Source organism: Tachypleus tridentatus, chromosome 1, assembly GCF_004210375.1.
Source record: "Tachypleus tridentatus isolate NWPU-2018 chromosome 1, ASM421037v1, whole genome shotgun sequence".
Lineage (NCBI taxonomy): Eukaryota > Metazoa > Arthropoda > Merostomata > Xiphosura > Limulidae > Tachypleus > Tachypleus tridentatus.
This window is the reverse complement of record NC_134825.1, coordinates 20059448-20081016: the sequence shown is the minus strand read 5'-3', so window position 1 is coordinate 20081016 and position 21569 is coordinate 20059448. Positions and strand designations below refer to the sequence as shown.

General features: G+C 32.3%; 1 protein-coding gene across 2 annotated transcripts in view; it reads left to right on the top strand.

Annotated features, from left to right (window-relative positions):
• Positions 1-21107, top strand: part of gudu (Armadillo repeat-containing protein gudu) — a 102850-nt gene extending 81743 nt beyond the window's left edge. For both annotated transcript variants that reach the window (XM_076488431.1, XM_076488437.1), the window contains 5 exons: positions 1693-1874; positions 2452-2566; positions 5025-5213; positions 13531-13752; positions 20227-21107. In XM_076488431.1, the coding sequence (XP_076344546.1) occupies positions 1693-1874; positions 2452-2566; positions 5025-5213; positions 13531-13752; positions 20227-20331 (813 nt within the window). In that variant the 3' untranslated portion in view covers positions 20332-21107. The remainder of the gene's footprint in view (positions 1-1692; positions 1875-2451; positions 2567-5024; positions 5214-13530; positions 13753-20226) is intronic.
• The last annotated feature ends 462 nt before the right edge of the window (positions 21108-21569 follow it).

Sequence of the window (21569 nt, the reverse complement as noted above, 5' to 3'; positions counted from 1 at the left end):
TTATAGCTTCGAGCTTTGTTACATGTGACAGTGCAGGCCCACTGATTAGAAAATTTATGTTGATATATCTGTGATAAGGTAAAACAGCCCCACTGTTAGAAATTAAACCATTTTCAAAATCAAAAACATTCACAGATTTCTGATTTTAATTTTGTTTAATTTTGTGAAATACCTTGATATCACTGCAGTTACATATTTATATAGTTGAAAACCTTAAAATAATTACAGTATTTTTCTAGATTCACTTTGTAGGAGTTTTAGTTTGTTTAAATTGTCCATGTCAGCATGAAATTTATTCTTGAGCACTGCCACAACATCTTCTGGGCTCAATAGGTGGATGTGCCTCAACAAGAGATGTCAAAAATCCTGTTATCATGATCACATCCACAGCAGCTACAAAGATAACAAGTTGATCATCTTGGAACCTTGCCTATGCAAGTAACTAAGGGAATAATGGTGATTGGTGATTACATGCCAAAGAGTAGCAAAGTTCAAGGACATGGAACTATCTTCTGGAGTTCTGATGAACTCTGATCTGAATAACAGTTGCAGTGATAGGTAAAAAACTTGAAAAATGGCAGAGTGAATCCTTCAGTTACACAAGACGTACTGCCATTCACTATGTGGTTTCTACTAATGACGTGGGAAGTCGCATTTCAGTAAAGTTTTGTTTTGGAAAGTATAAAGACAATTATCATATCTTATGCTATTTCCTTTAAAAGTCACCAAAATCTGATAAGCTCAAATATGTTACATCTGATTACTGTCACCTAGTCTCCTGTGGTTAAAGGAGAGATCCTATGTTAAAAAACAATCATCATATCTTATGCTACATTAAGATAACAAGAAAAATACCTGAAAAGCCTCAACAATAATCCAATTGCAAACACAATGTACTACTCTGCCACCTACATTAGAGATCCAATGTTAAATGCCAGTTAATTTAGTACTGTTAATGGAAACAAATAACTTTAAATCTTTTAAGAAATTTATTAACATGGTCAGCAAGATTAAAGTAAGATTATATTTTTTATAGAAATCATTGAAACATTTTCCTAGCATGATTAGGCAAGAAAACTAAACAAAATACTATAACTCTGTTTTATGTTACAGGGAGTTATCTTTTGCTCTATTACATTTTTGGATAGAAAAGAAATAAATACGTCATCTACTAGCAGTTATTACTCTAAGAAATTCTAATTATCGAAATTACGTGTTTGTTTGCTAATAATGCATAAATGAGTTAAGAAATATATTACTTAATTGCTGTCTTTTGTGATAACATTATGATTGATTTTGATTTAGAGAGAAATTGAAACTTTAACATTAGTTTCTTAGTTAACTGAAATGGTGGGAATGTATTATGAGTTTTAATAGTTATGTTAATGCCCACCTTTGTTTAAGATTATTCGATAACTAATAATAAAGTACGAAAAATTCTGTTTTAATCTTAAAGAACTGTTACTTAAGAGTAAAATTTATTTCAAAATATCAGCACCAGATAATATTTGATCTTGAATGTGCATAAAGGTGAGAAAATAGTGCTTACAGCATGCTAAAAAGTCAGATGTTGAAGTGTTATCTTTTTTGTGGCTAAAAACAATCCTCTCTGTAACATTAAACACACCTCCATTTTTTGTTCATGTTTCATACATTTACTATGACTGTACGTTTAATATATTTGACATGTAGGTACTAATAAAAGTGGTAGGAGCTTTAAGTTGCTGTGCTGAAGATGAAGCTTGTCGTGTTACTATTAGAAAAGCTGGAGCTATAGGTCCTCTTGTCACACTGCTCACAAGAACCAACCAGAGTCTCCTGGTAAATGTAACTAAAGCTGTAGGAGCTTGTGCTGTGGATCATGAAGGAATGTGGTTAGCAAATTGTGTATTAGTAAACGTAGTATCTTAGTTTATAAGTTAATAGTTATACACTGGTTAACTTCATCTTTTTTTTTCCTTAACTAATTTTCTGACTGAATTGCACTTTTTCTTCACATTACTTTGCTTCTTTGGTTTTAAACTTCAGTCACTTGATCACCTATGTTTATATATTGATCACCGAGGCCTTGAACTCTGCAAAGCACATGAACAGTGCTGAGTGAACAATGTTCAGTTAAGGTAACAATAAAAATACTTATAAACCTTCAATAACAGTGTAATTACAAAAGTAACCTAAAGTGTAACTGTTACCGAGTTACGTAACCAAACCTGTCACAACTATCCCCTTTAATTAGATAGATAGCTTTGATGGTCATTTTTGGTCATCTGTTGTTGATATTGTGGTGGAAAAACAAGACCAGCTTGCTGTTTATCCACCTCTTCTAGTATGTGAATAAGCAAACACATAAAGTAAGTTTTTAGTTCTGTCCATAGCTTGTATTTTAAGAGATGTTTTGCGTGAATGTCCTCCAAATAAGAATGCTGTCAAATGTAACATATTTTTCTGCAGTATTATCAACAGTTTAGATGGTGTTCGGCTTTTGTGGTCACAGTTGAAAAGTAGTAGCCCTGAAGTTCAAGCCCGTGCTGCTTGGGGTCTTTGTCCTTGTATACAGAATGCTAAGGTAAAATATTACTGATTTTATAATTATAAAATTATTGCAAATGAGAAATTGATATACAAGAAAAAAAGTTCTGCATAAAAAGAAGGCAGGGATCTAAAGCAACTGATGAAAAGCAAGATACCCTATTGGATGTGTTAGTTGTCAATCATGCAGTGTAAGAGATTATGTATTCTCAAGATGGCTGGTATGGGTATTAAAACTTTAATTAAAATAAAGTACAGAACAACGTTTCACCTTCTTAGATCATTTTCAGATTAATATAATATGTAAAAACTGCTCGTTTGGGTTGAGAAAATTTTTTACGTAGAGGAGCGAACAATGTTTCGACCTTCTTCGGTCATTGTCAGGTTTTTTTCTTTGTGAAATGAGCCATTGATACATATATATTTTTCTCTACAAGTGGGTTTTCTCGACATCACTGATTTTCGGATTGACATTCTCACTTCAAGCTGGTTTTTTGTCATCATGAAGTGTAAGAGGTTTTACTCATATAAAAATGTTTGCCTAAATTGATGTTTTTCTTCTGTCTTGTAGTCTTCTGATGGATTGTTGTTTAAAGTCCCCTTAATTTTATCATATGTCTTATGAAACACTTTCAGCTAAAAATGAACTTATATTGCACTGTCAAGAATAAATTAAAAAAAACGATTTTTGCTCTCCAAATGATTTATCTAAATACTTATGATCACTGTGACTTCATCAGAACCTCTATGACACTGCAATGGCAAAACAAAGGATAAATTTGAAAAAAAAAAGTTTTTTTTTTTTAATAATTTGCATTTTAATCATTTAATATTTTCAAAATTAATTTATTTATTTTTTTCCCTTTATTGGTTTCCATGGTATTATAAATAAATTTAGTATTCTGAAAGTAGTTTAATCTTGAAATCTAAATTCAAGAAAAGTCTAGTGCAGTCTACACTTTGGGTTATACTAGTTTCAAAGAATTCCACTCCTTTTCAGTAACCCTGAACACAAGTTAACCAGAGAGAGAGATAAGCTGGACCTATAACATAGTGAAGAGTGGTGATAGGTGGTTTTCATGGTAGTTGTAACCATTGATACTGATATTTGTTACTGGTATTGATACCAATATGTTAATCATTTCGTTTCTACTTCTACATAAATTATTTGGTAACATTATTACTAATTGCAGCGCATAAGGAACACTTGAAGAAAAATGTTAAAGTGGAAAAAAAAAAGGTAAATGGCACTTAGGTAAAAGCTTAATTTCAGTACTGCTGATGTGCTTACTTTAATTGTAGGCTTAATGTGTGTGTATATACATATATAACATAGATTTAATACAGAAGAGATATATACACGCATTGTTAGTCATATTATAAAACTCGCTAACTAGCAAGAGCTATTAACAATAATAACACATAATATAATGTAAATTGATACGTTAATGAGTGCCTTTGAAAGTAAAATGAAATATATTTTTTCTTTTTTTTGTTTGATTAGTATTTATAAGGGAGCAATATCAAAGTTTTTTATTTATTGATATTTTAAATATTTGAAAAGAAAAAAAAACTTGAATTTAAGACTATAGACCAAACAAAAATGAAATTTATTGAATATGTTTCCTCAGTAAGAAGTGAAGTTTTCCTTTAATATCAAACTTTTATTTTTATCCTAAAGATGATTAGGACAGTAAAATATATTCTGTGAATCTAAACCCTTTTCCTTTTTAACTATTTGAAATTATCATTTCTTAGTCCTGGTGGTTAAATTTGTGTTTAGTTTGTAATTTAATAAAGTACTGTCATTCAGTTATTTTCTTGTCATGAGCATTTGGCAAAGCATAGTAGTTATAACAAATAAAAATTTAAAGTTTTGGTATGTGTGTGTGTTCTCCACGCTTCACAAAATCAGTTGTTAGATAAAAGCTTTCAGAACAAACTCAATTTCACTCATTTTTCAACAAACGTTGTTGATGGGCAGAGAAGAAAATTTTCTGAAGGGCTAGATTTTATTATTTATTTAACAGGTTTATTGTGTTTAGTTCATAAATTAAATTACACAGTCAAAAATGTATTTTATCTTCAACTATATAAACCTTAAAACCTGTTTTAAATCACCATGTGTTACTGTTTTGTATACAAATGAAATCTGTGAGAAAAATAAATTCAGACAATGATCTTATATGTGTGTTAATGAATATTTAAAGAAACTTTCTCACTTAAGACATGGTTTGCCAATGAATAAATGACTAACATATACATTAATTGTATACTGTGCAGTTAGCTATATGAATGTAAACATCACATTTGTATAGGTTTACTACAAATTCCTTAGACTTATATTAAATTTATACCTGTAAATAAATATAGAAGAATGCAGCACAAAAATATTATATTTCATATTGAGCTTTTTATTAATAATAGTGGATCTTTGTTTTAAAACTATGTTATTATTTTATGTTTACGAATGTGACATCCTTTTATTTTTATAGGATGCTGGAGAGATGGTTCGAAGTTTTGTTGGAGGATTAGAGCTTATTGTTAGCCTATTGAAATCTCAACACAAAGAAGTATTATCAGGTGTATGTGCAGCCATTTCCTACATTGCTCATGATGAGGAGAATCTAGCTGTCATTACTGACTATGGAGTAGTGCCATTGCTGGCTCAGCTAGCCTATACAGTTAGCTATTTTTCTATTATCATTTGAAATTAACTCGAGTCAGAATAAGTTTCTTTTCCTTGTTTTTTGTAATAAAGTAAGTTAGCCTTTGTTCTTTATATTTCCAACACATACATACTTCCTCTCCCACTTATAGCTATTATTTGTCTTCTAGGGTTTCCTTCTTTGCACACCAAAGGAGTGGTCTGATTTTGTCTCGCTTCCTCTGGCCTTTTGTACCCCACTTAGAGCTATTATTTGTCTTCTAGGGTTTCCTTCTTTGCACACCAAAGCCTGATTTTGTCTCGCTTCCTCTGGCCTTTTGTACCCCACTTATAGCTATTATTTGTCTTCTAGGGTTTCCTTCTTTGCACACCAAAGGAGTGGTCTGATTTTGTCTCGCTTCCTCTGGCCTTTTGTACCCCACTTATAGCTATTATTTGTCTTCTAGGGTTTCCTTCTTTGCACACCAAAGTAGTGGTCTGATTTTGTCTCGCTTTCTCTGGCCTTTTGTACCCCACTTAGAGCTATTATTTGTCTTCTAGGGTTTCCTTCTTTGCACACCAAAGGAGTGGTCTGATTTTGTCTCGCTTCCTCTGGTTTTTTGCACCCCTCTTAATTGCCCCTTATGATAGTTTTCTCATGACACTCCACCTACATCAATGCACCTTTTATCTTAGTACTGTACAGAAGCATCTCGTTCAGATATTGTTATCATTATTTCTTGACAAAGTGTAACTAGTGCATTTCTCAGTTTTATGATCTTTCGGGGATACTTTGTCCATTATCAGTGTTATATAGTTGATTTTTGTAGTAGAAATTTATAATAAATTTAAAAAGAAAAGATTCCAACTGGCAAGCCAATTTACAGCATTTATTCCCAGATTATTTTTTCTAACATGGAGGCAAATCAGGTCTCTTCTAATATCTAGTATCACCCAATGTTTGTAATGAGATGTAAACATATATTTGGTTCTGTGGTAGTCTTCCAGAGGGGCTTTTAAGTTGCAATTGAGGGCAATTCTCAACATTCAGGAGAGAATTTAGGTTGGCTTTTTTCCTGTGCCTGTTGACTTTTCATTTCTCCCTGTGGAACAGTGGTGAGTTTATGGAATCTTGGTTTAATTCTCTACAGTGGACACAACAGGTGGCCCAACATTTTTTTTTTATATAAAATAGAATTACTTAACCAAATGTTCTTCCAATGAATAGAAATCAACACAATTTTTAATTCTTCTTTGATGGCTTTGATTATCTGAGAGCCAATTTTTAGTTTGTCTCTTTGTCCATGAATATTGTGGTTTACCTCTGAGTTATGTGAAGGAACAGTTATGCCTTGTCTACAACATTGTTGGAACTTTGAGAATTTAGCCTATCACTTCCAGGTGGAAGCATTTTCTGGCTCTCAAATAATACATCTGCTCTTCAAAATTTGAGGTTCTGATGGGACAGGGTAAGTCTATGGTTTTCCAGCTCTAAAAGAAACTCTTGTTTTCTTTTTAAGTTGTGTTATTGGAAGACTCTCCAGATCACCATCTTCATAGATGACAAGATGGAACTATTGTTAGCATGCATATTGGCTCAGTGTTTGGCTTCTGCATTCCTCCCTGTTGTTATTGATACTAGTCTACAAACGTTATGTTGGAGTGATTTGCACTGTTTGTTCACTGACTGCTTTCTCATTCTCTCTACATTATCAGACAAGTTGTTATTCCTCGAGACATTGTTGGACAGTAATGGGGTTCAAGTCCCTTTTCATCTATTCATCTGATCACTATTTCTGATTTCTGTGTTCAATCAGAAATCAATCATTGCCATTTTCAGTGAGGGTTTTAAAGGTTTTGTTGTCTGCTCTAATGTCTTTAGAGATGCTAGACAATAACTTTTTTCTGGAACTGTCTTTGAAGCCAAGGATCCTTCTGCAAGCCACAACTAATCAGATTTGACACATTTCTATATCCTCAGTAACCTGGTCGAATTGCCAGCTGGATGTCATTGTGAGGACTGATGTGTTGACCTCTCCAATGCTTTTATCTCTCAGTACTTGCCTGATCTACAGTCTCCTCATCAGAGAGTTTTCACCTAACCTCTGTAGCTATCGTAACTATTTTAGTTAGATTATACAGGGCAGTGAGTATTTTCATTGCCACCCTTCCAGGTCTCTTAATTTGTTTTGACAGGATCCAATTTTGTGGCTAGTGTTGACCAGATAAGTGTACTTCCATCTAACCAATTCTGCACTACCACTCACTAAATCATTATATTTTATACAGGTTGTAGCAGGGTGTGTAGAAACAAGGTGTTCAGTGTGACCATTTAAGAGTTGACCAGGTGTTATTACAGTACTATACTAGACAACCACTCATGGATTATCAGGAGTGAAACATAAGAGGATCTTGCTTGTCCCTGGACTGAATGAATTGAGTTTTGTTTGCTTTTAAACGTTTAGAAAACTTGCACTGTTTCCAGGATACTGTTTCTCAGGACTCACCAATGTGCATTACCCCCTTCCCCTTAGATTCTACTAGTGGAGGTAAGGAGTTCTTACTTAACCAAGTTTTTTTGTCACTGGGATAGTGGACAGAGGGTTTTCTTCCAGAGTATTAGAGTGAATTCCTCCACTCTTGAAGAAGAGAGCAAAGTTGAGGTCTCTTATCTTTGGTACCTGGATGTTTCCCCCAGATGTTGATAGGAGTGGCACCAGGCTATACAGGAGCTTACTTGTAATACTGGTTCAGATTTGATGCTCTTTTGTCCAAGTGGGATGCGCCTTTCCCACACTGTCAATGAATGTGAATGAATGTTCGTAATTCCAGACCAGGTGAGTACTGTTTCCTTTGGTTGAGTAAGGCATACATGAACCAGTCATTTCTAGACTGGGATGTTGCCTTTTGAACTTCTTCAGGTTGAGGAAAATGATTCTTCACTTCAGTATTTTTACATTCTTGTTGTGATTCTGGTGGCTCATAACATATCATTCTATTGCTAAAGGTTTGGATCCACTTATATATATAATGCTGTGATCCAATCTCTCTAGTCACTAATGTGGGATATAGGGACCAGTAATCTTTCATTCCAATCCCAAGTAGTGGAACCTCAACTGTCTTGCTGGGGCTTGCATGTAGTGATGATCATTCATGTACAATTTCACCTACAATACAAAAATTATGTTCAGGGTGAAGAGCATACTTGTTCTGGATGTAGTGTGGTTCCCCCTTTATGGTGCCAATATTCTTTTGACATGCAAATGATCTATGCAGACACTTTCTGTACTGGTAATGATCTCACTGGTCTTTCCATCTTCTCAATATGAAATTCCAGCTGTGACTTGGAGGTTAGGTATGTATTTTTTGGAAGTTAACATTTTTCTAAATTGTATTTTCAGTAATACTTATTTGCTTTCACATTCTTCTACACTTATTCTAAGAGCTAATATTAAATATTGGGTTGACATCAGAAAGTGATAACATTATGTGAATGAAGTGCTTATAAACAGTACCAAGATAGAGAGTGCATTGATGTAGGTGGAGAATGTTATAAAACAAGTATTGGCAAGGGCAATTCAGGGAGGTACAATAGACTGAGCAAGAGGCAGACCAGTGCTTACATGAACAAAGGAAGAAACCCTAGCAGATGAGTAAGAGTTATAAGTGTAAGGATTATTATTGGAAATATGTTTTTAAGTTAGGAAAATGTTGGCATTCTTAGCATAATTGTTGAAAAAGTACAAGCTCTATGTAAATAATACAATTTTGTTCTCATTATGATTTTGTCTTATTGTGTGAATCACAATATCCATTGTATTTTTATCCTTGACATGGTGTACCATGTATACAAATTGTTAATTAGTTTGTGTATTTATATCTTACATTTTGTTTGTATTCCATAGAAATTAATTTAAACAGTCCGTAAATCACAGTGACATTGTAGAGTCAGTTACAACTTTACTCTTCATATATTAAATTCAATAGGCAGAAATTGCATTTAATTTTTAAACTGTAGTATAATTTAAACTTGCTATTTGTTACTAGTTAGATTATATACTTTTATAACAGTTATTAAAAGTAGGTTTTCAACTAAAGCAATTCCACTCATCTACAGTTTACAGCCTGTGAATTTTCAAAGGGTCATTTAATCCACTGAAAAGTTTTGATAGTTGTGTGCTAATTTTATTAGACTACAAAATGCAGTCCTTTAGTTCAGAAATATATGCATTTTAGTGAGCTTGGTAATCTTAATTGAAATTTCTCCATATACCTTTTATAAAACTCAAGATAAAAGAACAAAATTTGATAAATATATTTCATTCTGACAAAAAGTGTCAGGATTTTCTAGTACCAAAAATCAAGGCTTTTGACATTCTTCCCTAATTTTTCATCATGTCTTGCTGGTTGACAACAGTGCCACATCTGCATTTTTTAAATGATAACACCCAATATTTTCAGTTAGAATCACCAACCCACAAAATATATTCAAGCTTTGGCTGGGGGCATTATAATGTGTCAGGCAATCCTGCTATTCTTTGATAAAAGAGTAGCTCAAGAGTTTGTGGTGAATGGTGATGACTAGCTGCCTTCCCTCTAGTTCTCTTCTAAATTAAGGACAGCTAATGCAGATAACTCTTGTGTAGCTTTGTGCAAAATTCAAAACAAACCAAACCCAGTATTCAAAATAAGGTGTGTTTGTCCCATATTTATAAGTTTTCCTTCCTTTTTTTTTTCTTTTTTTTTCTCGTGCTTTTCTTTCCCACTTTCCATCACCCATAATTCCACCTGGATATTTTAAAATTTCAAAGTTGTTTTTCTACTAACTGGATGCGGACAAAGGGGAACATTTATCCCTGAAAAGAATCACATACTGATTTATGTATGTGTGACATGTCGTTTGCTATAAAATGAAACATTTTATCATGAATTTATAAAATTTAAAGCCTAAAAACATTTTGATTGTTACAAACATATGCATACTTTGTATGTATAAAAACATGACAGACATCGAGATTTATTGATTTATTTAAGTTATGAACTTGAAAATAGAGAAACACATGTGAAGTTGAATCTAGAGAATGAAGATGAATAATCTATATAGGTTTTATGTAACTGTTATAGTCAGTTCCAAGTTGTGAACTTTTCCGTTGGACTTAAAATCTGGTCACCAATGAGACACTGGAAATTTTTTTTTTTCTTTTATCCCTTTTGAATACTTTATAGCATTAAAAATCCAGTTAATAGTAGGAAATGTTGATAAAACTGCATCAGGGTTTAAATGGTCAGCACAATCATTAATGAAGTAAAGAACTTCCCTTCGATAGCATAGTTCTTCCCTTCAGCCGAGAAAGGATTTTCGACTAGAAGGAGAACATGACTGCTACTGTATATTTTATAGCAGTAGCAGTCTACCAAAACTAAACATATGGGCCACATGTATGGCCTTTAAATATCCTCATGGGCCACAAAAAAAAACCCTGTCATCAGTCATAAGGCAAAAGTTGTACATTTAAATTAGAATCAACTACATATTAAAATATTAAATATATTAAAGTTATAATAACTCTTCTGACAATTTTAAAAAGTATGATTAAAAAAGTAATTAATTAATATGATTTTATGACATGAATGCATTCAGTCATAGTCTTCTGTCCATTGCTTACAAATAGCATGAACTATTACACATTTATGTGGTTGCAGAAATTTTCTTTCTCGGAATGCAGTGGGGCCTTAGAGTGACCACTATGGGCTTATCCACCACTTTTTCATTAGGAAGTTGCTGATAGGCACTAATTCAGCTGTTCAAGGCTTTCATTGCTTGATTGTTAATATACAACAAATATACACAGTTCAACTAGCATGGAAACCTGTTCAGTATAAGCCTTAGAATGTAATAAAATAGCATTTATAAAGCTCCCCCAGCATATCTTCAGAAGCAATTAAGCTTCTTCCAGGAATTTTTTGTAATTGTATTGAGTCCTTATTATAAACCAAACTTTTGGCCATTCGGTCAGTAATGCCAATTTCCCAAAGACATTTTTAACAAGATTTTGATACTCACAATACACCAGTATTGTCAGTATTAAAATCTTGTTGAAAAATGTCTTCAGGAAATTGGCATTACTGTCTCAAAGGCCAAAAGTTTGATTTGAATCTGTGGATGTCCACTGCTTGTACTAAATCATACTGTACAGGAACCTTGGAAACACTAGGACATAATGCACATTATTATCCTTAAATTTTCTGGTTCTATATCACATTTAGTTGTGCCCATCAGTACTTTGAATGAAATTTGGTATTTCAGTGAGAAAGAGAATGTTTCATCAACTGTAAATTCTGAGTTTAGGCACACAGACATACAATGTTTGTTTATTAGTTTAGGCACACAGACATACATTGTTTGTTTATTAGTTTAGGCACACAGACATACATTGTTTATTAGTTTAGGCACAAAGACGTACATTGTTTGCTTCTGAGTTTAGGCACACAGACATACATTGTTTGTTTATTAGTTTAGGCACACAGACATACATTGTTTCTGAGTTTAGGCACACAGACACACATTGTTTGTTTCTTAGTTTAGGCACACAGACATACATTGTTTGTTTCTGGTTTAGGCACACAGACATACACTGTTTGTTTATTAGTTTAGGCACACAGACATACATTGTTTGTTTATTAGTTTAGGCACACAGACATACATTGTTTGTTTCTGAGGCACACAGACATTTAGTTTAGGCACACAGACATACACAATGTTTGTTTATTAGTTTAGTTTAGCACACAGACATACATTGTTTGTTTATTAGTTTAGGCACACAGACATACATTGTTTGTTTCTGAGTTTAGGCACACAGACATACATTGTTTGTTTATTGAGTTTAGGCACACAGACATACATTGTTTGTTTCTGAGTTTAGGCACACAGACATACATTGTTTGTTTATTAGTTTAGGCACACAGACATACATTGTTTCTGAGTTTAGGCACACAGACATACATTGTTTGTTTATTAGTTTAGGCACACAGAGACACATTGTTTGTTTATTAGTTTAGGCACACAGACATACATTGTTTGTTTCTTCTAGGCTCTCAAAAATTTATCACAGTAGTTTCAGTGATTCATAAGTAGTTTGTCTTTTCGTGTATAAAAGGCTACTTACTGGCTTGAGCGATTTATAAAAAAACTTAGTTGCAAAAGAAACTGTTAACAAATGCTTGACTGTGCTGTCATATTGCTTTCAATTTTGCTGATTGCTGAGATTCATAAAAATAGAGTTTGAGAAAAAAAATTTTAACAGTGTGAGATAGGAATTGAGAACTTGGAGATGCATATTCCAGTGAGCTAAAATAATAGTTCATGAACTTAACCTTTTCTTTTTCAATATGTATGTGGTGAAACATATGAATAATGGTTTTATTTTGATCATATGCAGTTTGTATGACATTGCTTTCTAACTCAAAGAAATAAACTTTTTTAATCCATTTCACACATCTTATTTTATAGGCATTGTGAAACAACTGTGTAAAATAGTCGAGTTACTAGGTACAGAGAGAAAAAGTGTGTGTTATACTGTCAGTGATGACGAGAAAACCCACTTGTAGAGAAAAATATATATGTAAAAACGACTGGTTTGGGTTGAGAAAATTTTGTATGTAGAGGAGCAAACAACGTTTCAACCTTCTTCGGTTGTTCGCTCCTCTACATAAACATTTTCTCAACCCAAACCAGCCGTTTTTACATATATGTGTTATACTGTGTTATGAAGTGTGAAATGAATACAACATAAATATCAGGATGAGCAAATGAAGACATTAAGAATAATTAGGTTAGTTCAGTGCCAGAACGTTTCCTGTTTGTTCCCTTCAGTTCTCTGAGTGAAATTTGAATTTCAGTGGGAGATAAGATTTCACCCACTATAAATGTTTATTGCAAGTACATAGGTATGCATTGTTTGTTTCTTTTAGGCCTACAAGAATTTCTCAGGGTAATTTTGATGATACAATTATGGAAAAATTTTTTAAGAGATTGCATCTTGCTTTATTTTTAAATAAATTTCCTTGAAGTTGAAAGTGGAAAACATTAGGTTTCATGATCTACCTCCTTGTTACATTATAAAAGTTATGCTACTGTGATACTTTTGTATATCATGACACATTCCAAAGATTTATACGCTTCTTGCTAGTAATTAAATTATTTAGTTTTCATTCCAACACATACTTTGAGCAAATAAAATTTTTTGTAAGAACCCCTCTCCAAACAAAACAAACAAACGTGAATTATATTTAGTGTGTAAGCTTTTGTGTTCTGATTGTCATTTAACAGTCTTTTGTATTTCTATTTTCATTAGAAGGACAGTAAGCTAAGACAGTATCTAGCAGAAGCCATACGTCGATGTTGTGCTTGGGGAAATAATCGAATAGCTTTTGGTGATGCTGGTGTTGTGCCACCTCTAGTAAGCTATCTGAAATCAAAGAAAGAGGAAGTTCATGAAGCAGCCATTTGTGCATTGCATCAGTTATCTTACGAGCCAAGCAACTGTGTGACCATGCATGCTAGTAATGCTGTCCCTGTAAGTAATTGTTTTGTTAAGAGCTTGATAATTTCACTAAAGTATATTTTCCTATTCTTATAATTAGCAACTTGTGAATGTTTTTGAAATTCAGTTATGAAGTGTTAATTTGGTATGATATCTTCTTGAGATGCTTAGTGGGAATTATTGAGAATCTATGCTTGAAACAAAAAACTGTTTATAATGTTTAACAAAATTTTTATGATATAAAAATACAAACATACTTTATCTGTTGAATATAAAGTTGATATTGACTTTAAAACCTTTATTGTTTATTGTTGTATACTAACACCTCTGTCAGACTTAGCGTGAATTAATTGTCATTAGAAGCGTAATTTGATCACAGTCAATTTTAAAATAAGAATTTCAAAGAGAAGGCCAACAATAAATACAAATGTATATTTACACATAGTTTGGTAGTTCAGTTGAAGTAGCATATATCATCCATGCTGTGAAATCCCCATAATTCACAGAGGCCACAGTGTATCAGTAGAACTTCTCCATTATTCCTAATTACATCTATTGCTACTCTAACTGGGTCCATATTCCAAAAACATGCATTAAAACGTCCAGACATGGTACTTCATCATAAATGCCAAGTTTGGTCCTGCTAGCTCTTGATTATATTATAAGTACAATGCTTTAAAGAAGTGTTTATCTACCATAAAGTTTTCACAATTCATTGCCATCTGAGCTTACAATCATGGGGCTTTATGTTTGGAATCTTAAAAAGCTCATTCAAGCTGAGAAAGCTAGAAAAACTGGTATTAGGTGAGTAAGATTTTCACAGAAAATTTAAATATTATAAATTTCATGAGTATTCAGCTCATTTGCTCCAGTAACCCTACATCAGTTCAGTGCAAAATATTAGTTTGAAATGTTCACAAAAGTAGCATATAGTCTCTCTCTAAGTGTAATCAAAGTGGTGTTGAAATGTTCACAAAAGTAGCATATAGTCTCTCTCTAAGTGTAATCAAAGTGGTGTTGAAATGTTCACAAAAGTAGCATATAGTCTCTCTCTAAGTGTAATCAAAGTGGTGTTGAAATGTTCACAAAAGTAGCATATAGTCTCTCTCTAAGTGTAATCAAAGTGGTGTTGAAATGTCCACAAAAGCATATAGTAGCATATAGTCTCTCTCTAAGTGTAATCAAAGTGGTGTTGAAATGTTCACAAAAGTAGCATATAGTCTCTCTCTAAGTGTAATCAAAGTGGTGTTGAAATGTTCAAAAATATAGTCTCTCTCTAAGTGTAATCAAAGTGGTGTTGAAATGTCCAGCATATAGTCTCTCTCTAAGTGTAATCAAAGTGGTGTTGAAATGTTCACAAAAGTAGCATATAGTCTCTCTCTAAGTGTAATCAAAGTGGTGTTGAAATGTCCACAAAAGTAGCATATAGTCTCTCTCTAAGTGTAATCAAAGTGGTGTTGAAATGTTCACAAAAGTAGCATATAGTCTCTCTCTAAGTGTAATCAAAGTGGTGTTGAAATGTTCACAAAAGTAGCATATAGTCTCTCTCTAAGTGTAATCAAAGTGGTGTTGAAATGTTCACAAAAGTAGCATATAGTCTCTCTCTAAGTGTAATCAAAGTGGTGTTGAAATGTTCACAAAAGTAGCATATAGTCTCTCTCAAAGTGGTGTTGAAATGTGTAATATAGTCTCTCTCTAAAGTAATCAAAGTGTGTTGAAATGTTCACAAAAGTAGCATATAGTCTCTCTCTAAGTGTAATCAAAGTGGTGTTGAAATGTTCACAAAAGTAGCATATAGTCTCTCTCTAAGTGTAATCAAAGTGGTGTTGAAATGTTCACAAAAGTAGCATATAGTCTCTCTCTAAGTGTAATCAAAGTGGTGTTGAAATGTTCACAAAAGTAGCATATAGTCACACAAAAGTAGCATATAGTCTCTCTGTAATCAAAGTGGTGTTGAAATGTGTAATCAAAGTGGTGTTGAAATGTTCACAAAAGTAGCATATAGTCTCTCTCTAAGTGTAATCAAAGTGGTGTTGAAATGTTCACAAAAGTAGCATATAGTCTCTCTCTAAGTGTAATCAAAGTGGTGTTGAAATGTTCACAAAAGTAGCATATAGTCTCTCTCTAAGTGTAATCAAAGTGGTGTTGAAATGTTCACAAAAGTAGCATATAGTCTCTCTCTAAGTGTAATCAAAGTGGTGTTGAAATGTTCACAAAAGTAGCATATAGTCTCTCTCTAAGTGTAATCAAAGTGGTGTTGAAATGTTCACAAAAGTAGCATATAGTCTCTCTCTCTAAGTGTAATCAAAGTGGTGTTGAAATGTTCACAAAAGTAGCATATAGTCTCTCTCTAAGTGTAATCAAAGTGGTGTTGAAATGTTCACAAAAGTAGCATATAGTCTCTCTCTAAGTGTAATCAAAGTGGTGTTGAAATGTTCACAAAAGTAGCATATAGTCTCTCTCTAAGTGTAATCAAAGTGGTGTTGAAATGTCCACAAAAGTAGCATATAGTCTCTCTCTAAGTGTAATCAAAGTGGTGTAACTGTACTTCAGTGTAAGTGCATTTGTTCAAGCCAAAACTCACATAGTGATATGAAAAACCAATTAAGATCAAGAAGCTTTCCAAACAAGTCAGGGATAAAGTGGTAGAGAAGTACAGACCAGAAGAAGGTTACAAGAAAATTTCAAGGTCACTGATTGTTCCTTTGAGTGCAGTGAAGTCCATAACACTATGTAACAAAATTTTTACTTTTTCTTGTTTCTGGACAGAAAGTTTTATTTCCCAATTGCTTATGCCTAAAGTTAATGGAAAAGACCTATTTTTCTCCTCAGACTTTACTTTTGTGACTTGGGAGTGTATAATGAAAACATAATGAGAGACTGTATTTGGGGGATGATACGTGAAAATGATTTATATTACAGTCGCAAATCTCAAAAAACTACTCACTTCTAAACATTTTTGTATAACTTTAGTATAAGTACATGCAAATCTTCATTCATATGTTGTTTTATTGAGACCTTATGTAAATGAAAATGTGCAAATTTGCCAATTTTTACACAGAAAATAGGTTAATTTCTAAATTTCATTATCCAGGTCACAAAAGCAAAATTTGAAGGGAATAATGGCCATTTTTGTACTTTTACAACATAAGCAATTAAGAAATAACATATACTATCCAGGAACAAAATTTGTGTTACATAGTGTAATTAATAAATGGAATGTGCTTCATATACCGCCCAGTCACTACCCAATTCAAACCACCCTTCCAACTAAGCAGATAAAATGGCTTTGTGAAGCCAACAGTGACTTTGAAAGACTTGCAAAGTTCCATGCCTTAGATAGTTGTCAGTGTTCATACATTGACAACATCTTAGTCCCTACACAAAACTCGCTGGTACAGATGAGTGACAAGAAAGAAGCCAGTACTGAAAAGAATAATCTTAAATCTCACGTGGAGTTTGGAACAAACAACTTAAATGATAATGCACACATGTAGCAAAGGTTTTTGTGGTCAGATGAGACAAAAATTGAACTTTTTGGTCTAAATTCAAAGCTTTATATTTGGAGCGAACCCAACACCTCACCCAGTTAACACCATCATAACAGTTAAACATGATGGTGGTAGGAGCATCATGTTATGGGGATGCTTCCCATCAGAAGGGACTGGGAAGTTCATGAGGATTGAGGGGAAGATGAATGATGCAAAGTGCAGCCAAGAATCTAAAACTGAGTAAAAAATTCAAATTTTAGCTGAACAATCACCCAAAGTAAATGCTGCATTGGTTTCAAAAGAAAAAATTAAATGACTTGGAGTAGCACAGTTAAAACACGAAGATTGCAATCCATTAACAATCCTCAACAAACTTGTCAGAATTGAAGAAATTTTGTCAGAAAGGATGGGCAAAAATTATACCAATACGTTGTACAAAGCTGGTACACACCTATTTAAAAAGGCTCAGAGCAGTAATTATTGTCAAAAGTGCTTTCGTCAACTAATGACTTAGGGGACTGAATCAGTGAATTTCAGCTTATATATTTTTCTTTGCAGGTTTTGCTGACATTCAACCTCCTTCACACACATAACAATGTTAAGCTTGATCATTAGTTTTGAATAAAATAAGTTCATTAAAAAATTGTTTACATTATTTATATTTCATCAAAATGTGATCTTAGTGATTGGGGGGGAATAATTTTGCAAGGCACTGTATAAATTCACTCTCAAAAAAATGTTGCCTTCTGGATGCTGAGGGAGACCAGGAGTCCAAGAACAAAAAATGTGTTGCCAAATTCAAGTTAAATAATCTTATAAACCTCTTTCTATATTTCCATCATGCCTGGATGACCTTCATGACATACATTTTAGCCCTCTGTGTTTCATATACCAATAATAATAGAGATGTTAAGCAATGTAGATAAATATTCCCCACAGCAACTTTGAATCTACTTAGTAAGTTTGGGCCTGTTACTCTCAAAACTGTGAGAAACATTTGCATGCAGACTAAAATCTTCAAAAACGTACATTGTGAATTATTATCGGATTTTGTTAGTGTACTTGCATATAAATTTTACTAATGGCGTGTTTCTGTAGCAAATAAACTTTTATTCTCACCAACTAAAATACAAGGAAGGATTGTTTTCTGCCTTTTTTTTTCTGTATTTTTCTTTGTTAACTTTCTGGAAAAGAAATCATAAAGTGATTACCATTTCTTCTGATGGTGAAACTCATAACTTAGTGATTGTACAATACCTAACTAAATAATAACGTACATGTTTTTACTTTCATGCTAACTTCTTTGTACTTAGTTCAAAGGACCTCTTTTTCTTTTAATTGTACATTGTTACTTGTGTTTGTTATAACTGAGCTTTTATTGATTCATAATAAAACATATTTGTGACACAATCATTTCAACATGGTGTGTGATAACAGGAACGTGTCAAAAGTTGTTTTTATATTCACTCACATTTATCTACAATACTGTTCTGAATAACAATCTACTTTGTTATGACGACCAGTTCTAGACCACAGTACATTTTGGAACCAGGTCGATTGCTCCACTGATTGTCACAAGTGGTGATTGTTTTTCAGTATGTATGTGGTGAAATATGTGAATAATGGTTTTCTTTCAGTCTTATCCAGTTTAAATGACTATTTCCTAACTCAGAGAAATAAACTTTTTATTCTAGTTCACACATCTTATTTTATAGGCATTGTGAATTATTTAATTCAAGTTTATATTTTGAATATAAACCTGCTATAGAAGACTACTGGCTAAAGTGGTTTATAAAAACAGAATTGCAAAGAGGGGAACCAGAAGAACTGGGGGTAAAGAGTATAACACTTTCTTTAACAAGGTGCAGCCATTGTGGATAGATATAAATCATTTTGCAAGATATTGTTTTAGTGAATCAATAAAATGGTGTCATTAATTATTGTTAATTCAAGCATCACTTTTTCTATAGTGATGATACACTGTTATACTAGTGCACTATAGTATGTTTTACTGAATAAATGTTCATTCCAGAAAGTACACATATATCAACAAATGTTGATAGAGTTTCTGTATCCTCCACTCCCATGAGCGTACGTTATTATGAAATGATTTATTCAAAATGTTATTAAATTTCTAAGTGTATTTATGTTGTATTATACAGTGTTTTTCAGGTAATCAATTTGTATAAGTAGTCATACGTATCATGAGTATTTCAGACATACTTAATTTAGTGTACAACAAAGGTTTATATAGCTTATGAAGTAAGCTCCACACATTCTTATTAACTGTTTAACATGTAATTTAAATTTCTTTAGTATTGTATAATACTTATAGTGTTTATAAGGTCATTAGATACCTTTGTTGTAAACTAAAAATGTTAGTTTGCAATTTTCATTCTACACAGATAGTAACATGATTAGGTTACCATGCAGTTTCTACTCCCTTGGATAACTAATACATTTTTTATTACTTTTAATAAAGTAAACTATTTAATTATTGTAAAACTACAGTAAATGAAACATTTTAACTTTTGTAAAGTTGTATATTAAAAAGGAAATGTGCTGTTCGCTCGTATTCTATAAGGTAAATATATTCTGCTCTTTTATAATGTTTCCTAGCTCAATAGTATTAGTTAGAATGTTTTATAAAGTTATAATTATTACAAGAATTACTTTACATCTTTAATCATCATTCACCTATTAATAATCTTTCCATTATGTTACACAGTAAAAGGATTGTTTCAAAACTTCTGGATTGAAAAGCTGTAATTATTTACAGTTTTGGTAAAGAAAACGTTAGTATTATGAAGAAGGAAAAACGTTTTCTCAATATTTCTGAAGAGTACCAAACAGAGCTTAGAATTATTAAGAACTACCAATTATTTCAGTAACAATTGTTTTCCACTTTAATAAAGTATTATTGGCATTAATATTATTATCTCTTTCAATTTCATTATTATAAAAGAAACCATAACAATAAATTATATTAACATCATATTTAAACAAATTCTTTCAGCACCTCCTCAAGTTACTAGGATCTGTTAATGAGATAATTCAGGAAGCAGCAGCAGGTTGCCTTGGAAACATTCGGCAGTTGGCCATGGCAAGTGAAATGTTGTGATATTCATTGTGAAGATTTCTTAGCACTGTTCCAGTCATTATTTGTAATGTTTTAAAATTTAAGTACAGTTTATTTATTTGTTACACAAATTATTTATATTGAAGTTTTACATATTTTACCTTCGTTATCAACTGTTTCTCTTAGACATCACACATTTTATTAACTATTTCAAACACAATTTAAAATGTTTTATTATCGTATAATGCTTGTTGTTCATTCAAAATTGTATTTTTACCTTAAGTAAAACATTAAAACAATGTGTCCACTAACTCTCACTTGTGAAAGCCGAACCTCAAATGAACTCATAGTCAATTTTCAATAGCAATCTGTTTTCAGTTTATTCTGAAGAAATTATTTCAAGTATATTTACATTGTATTATCTGTTCTTACTGGACATCTTAACAAAATTCTATTCTTTGAAACTAGCACGTTGTTACTTCATAGTTATAAAGTAAACTATTAAATTATTGAAACAAGCTGTCAGAAGACTTGGAAGTTAGAGAAACTGGTTTTGACACATTTGTGTATTCTCTTTAGTCTCATGTGTTTTTTTTTATCCAGATCATCCTTCTCTGAACAGTTTACAAAAATGTTAACTCATTATTCTTTTCTAAACCAAAAAGTAACTTTTCATATATTTAACAAAATTAAACATATTCCATATTCCACTTTATATGTATGTACATTTGATTCCTTCAAATAAAAGTTCTGAATCATAGTTTGGTCAAGTGCAAACCTGTGCACATGTCAGGTCTGTAAAGGCCAAATTATTAAACTAGTAATGAAGTTATTAGTGAGTGCTTTTGGTTATTTGTATTCATTCGAAAGTATTGTCTTATAACAACAAGCTTTTATAATTAACATGGCAATTGTTGTGAAATAAATGTTGGTTCTGCTATACCATGTGGTCTAGAAAGATATTTACACTATAGTGTGAGGTCTAGACAGATACTATCTTCATCACCATTTTAACTTTCATTTATTTAAAACTGGTACCAGTTATTATAAATAATGCTTTTAAACTCATAAAGTACAAAATAACATTACATAATGTTGTGGGGGCAAATATAATCAGAATGAGGTAACTTCCAACAATCAAAACTATTGCAACTATAACCTAAATTTAAGATATGTTTTTGCAACATGCAACTTATTATTATTATTTGCAGAACAAAAATATGGATAGATATAAATCATTTAGGAAGTAATTATGTTTTATTGAATCATTAAAATAGTGA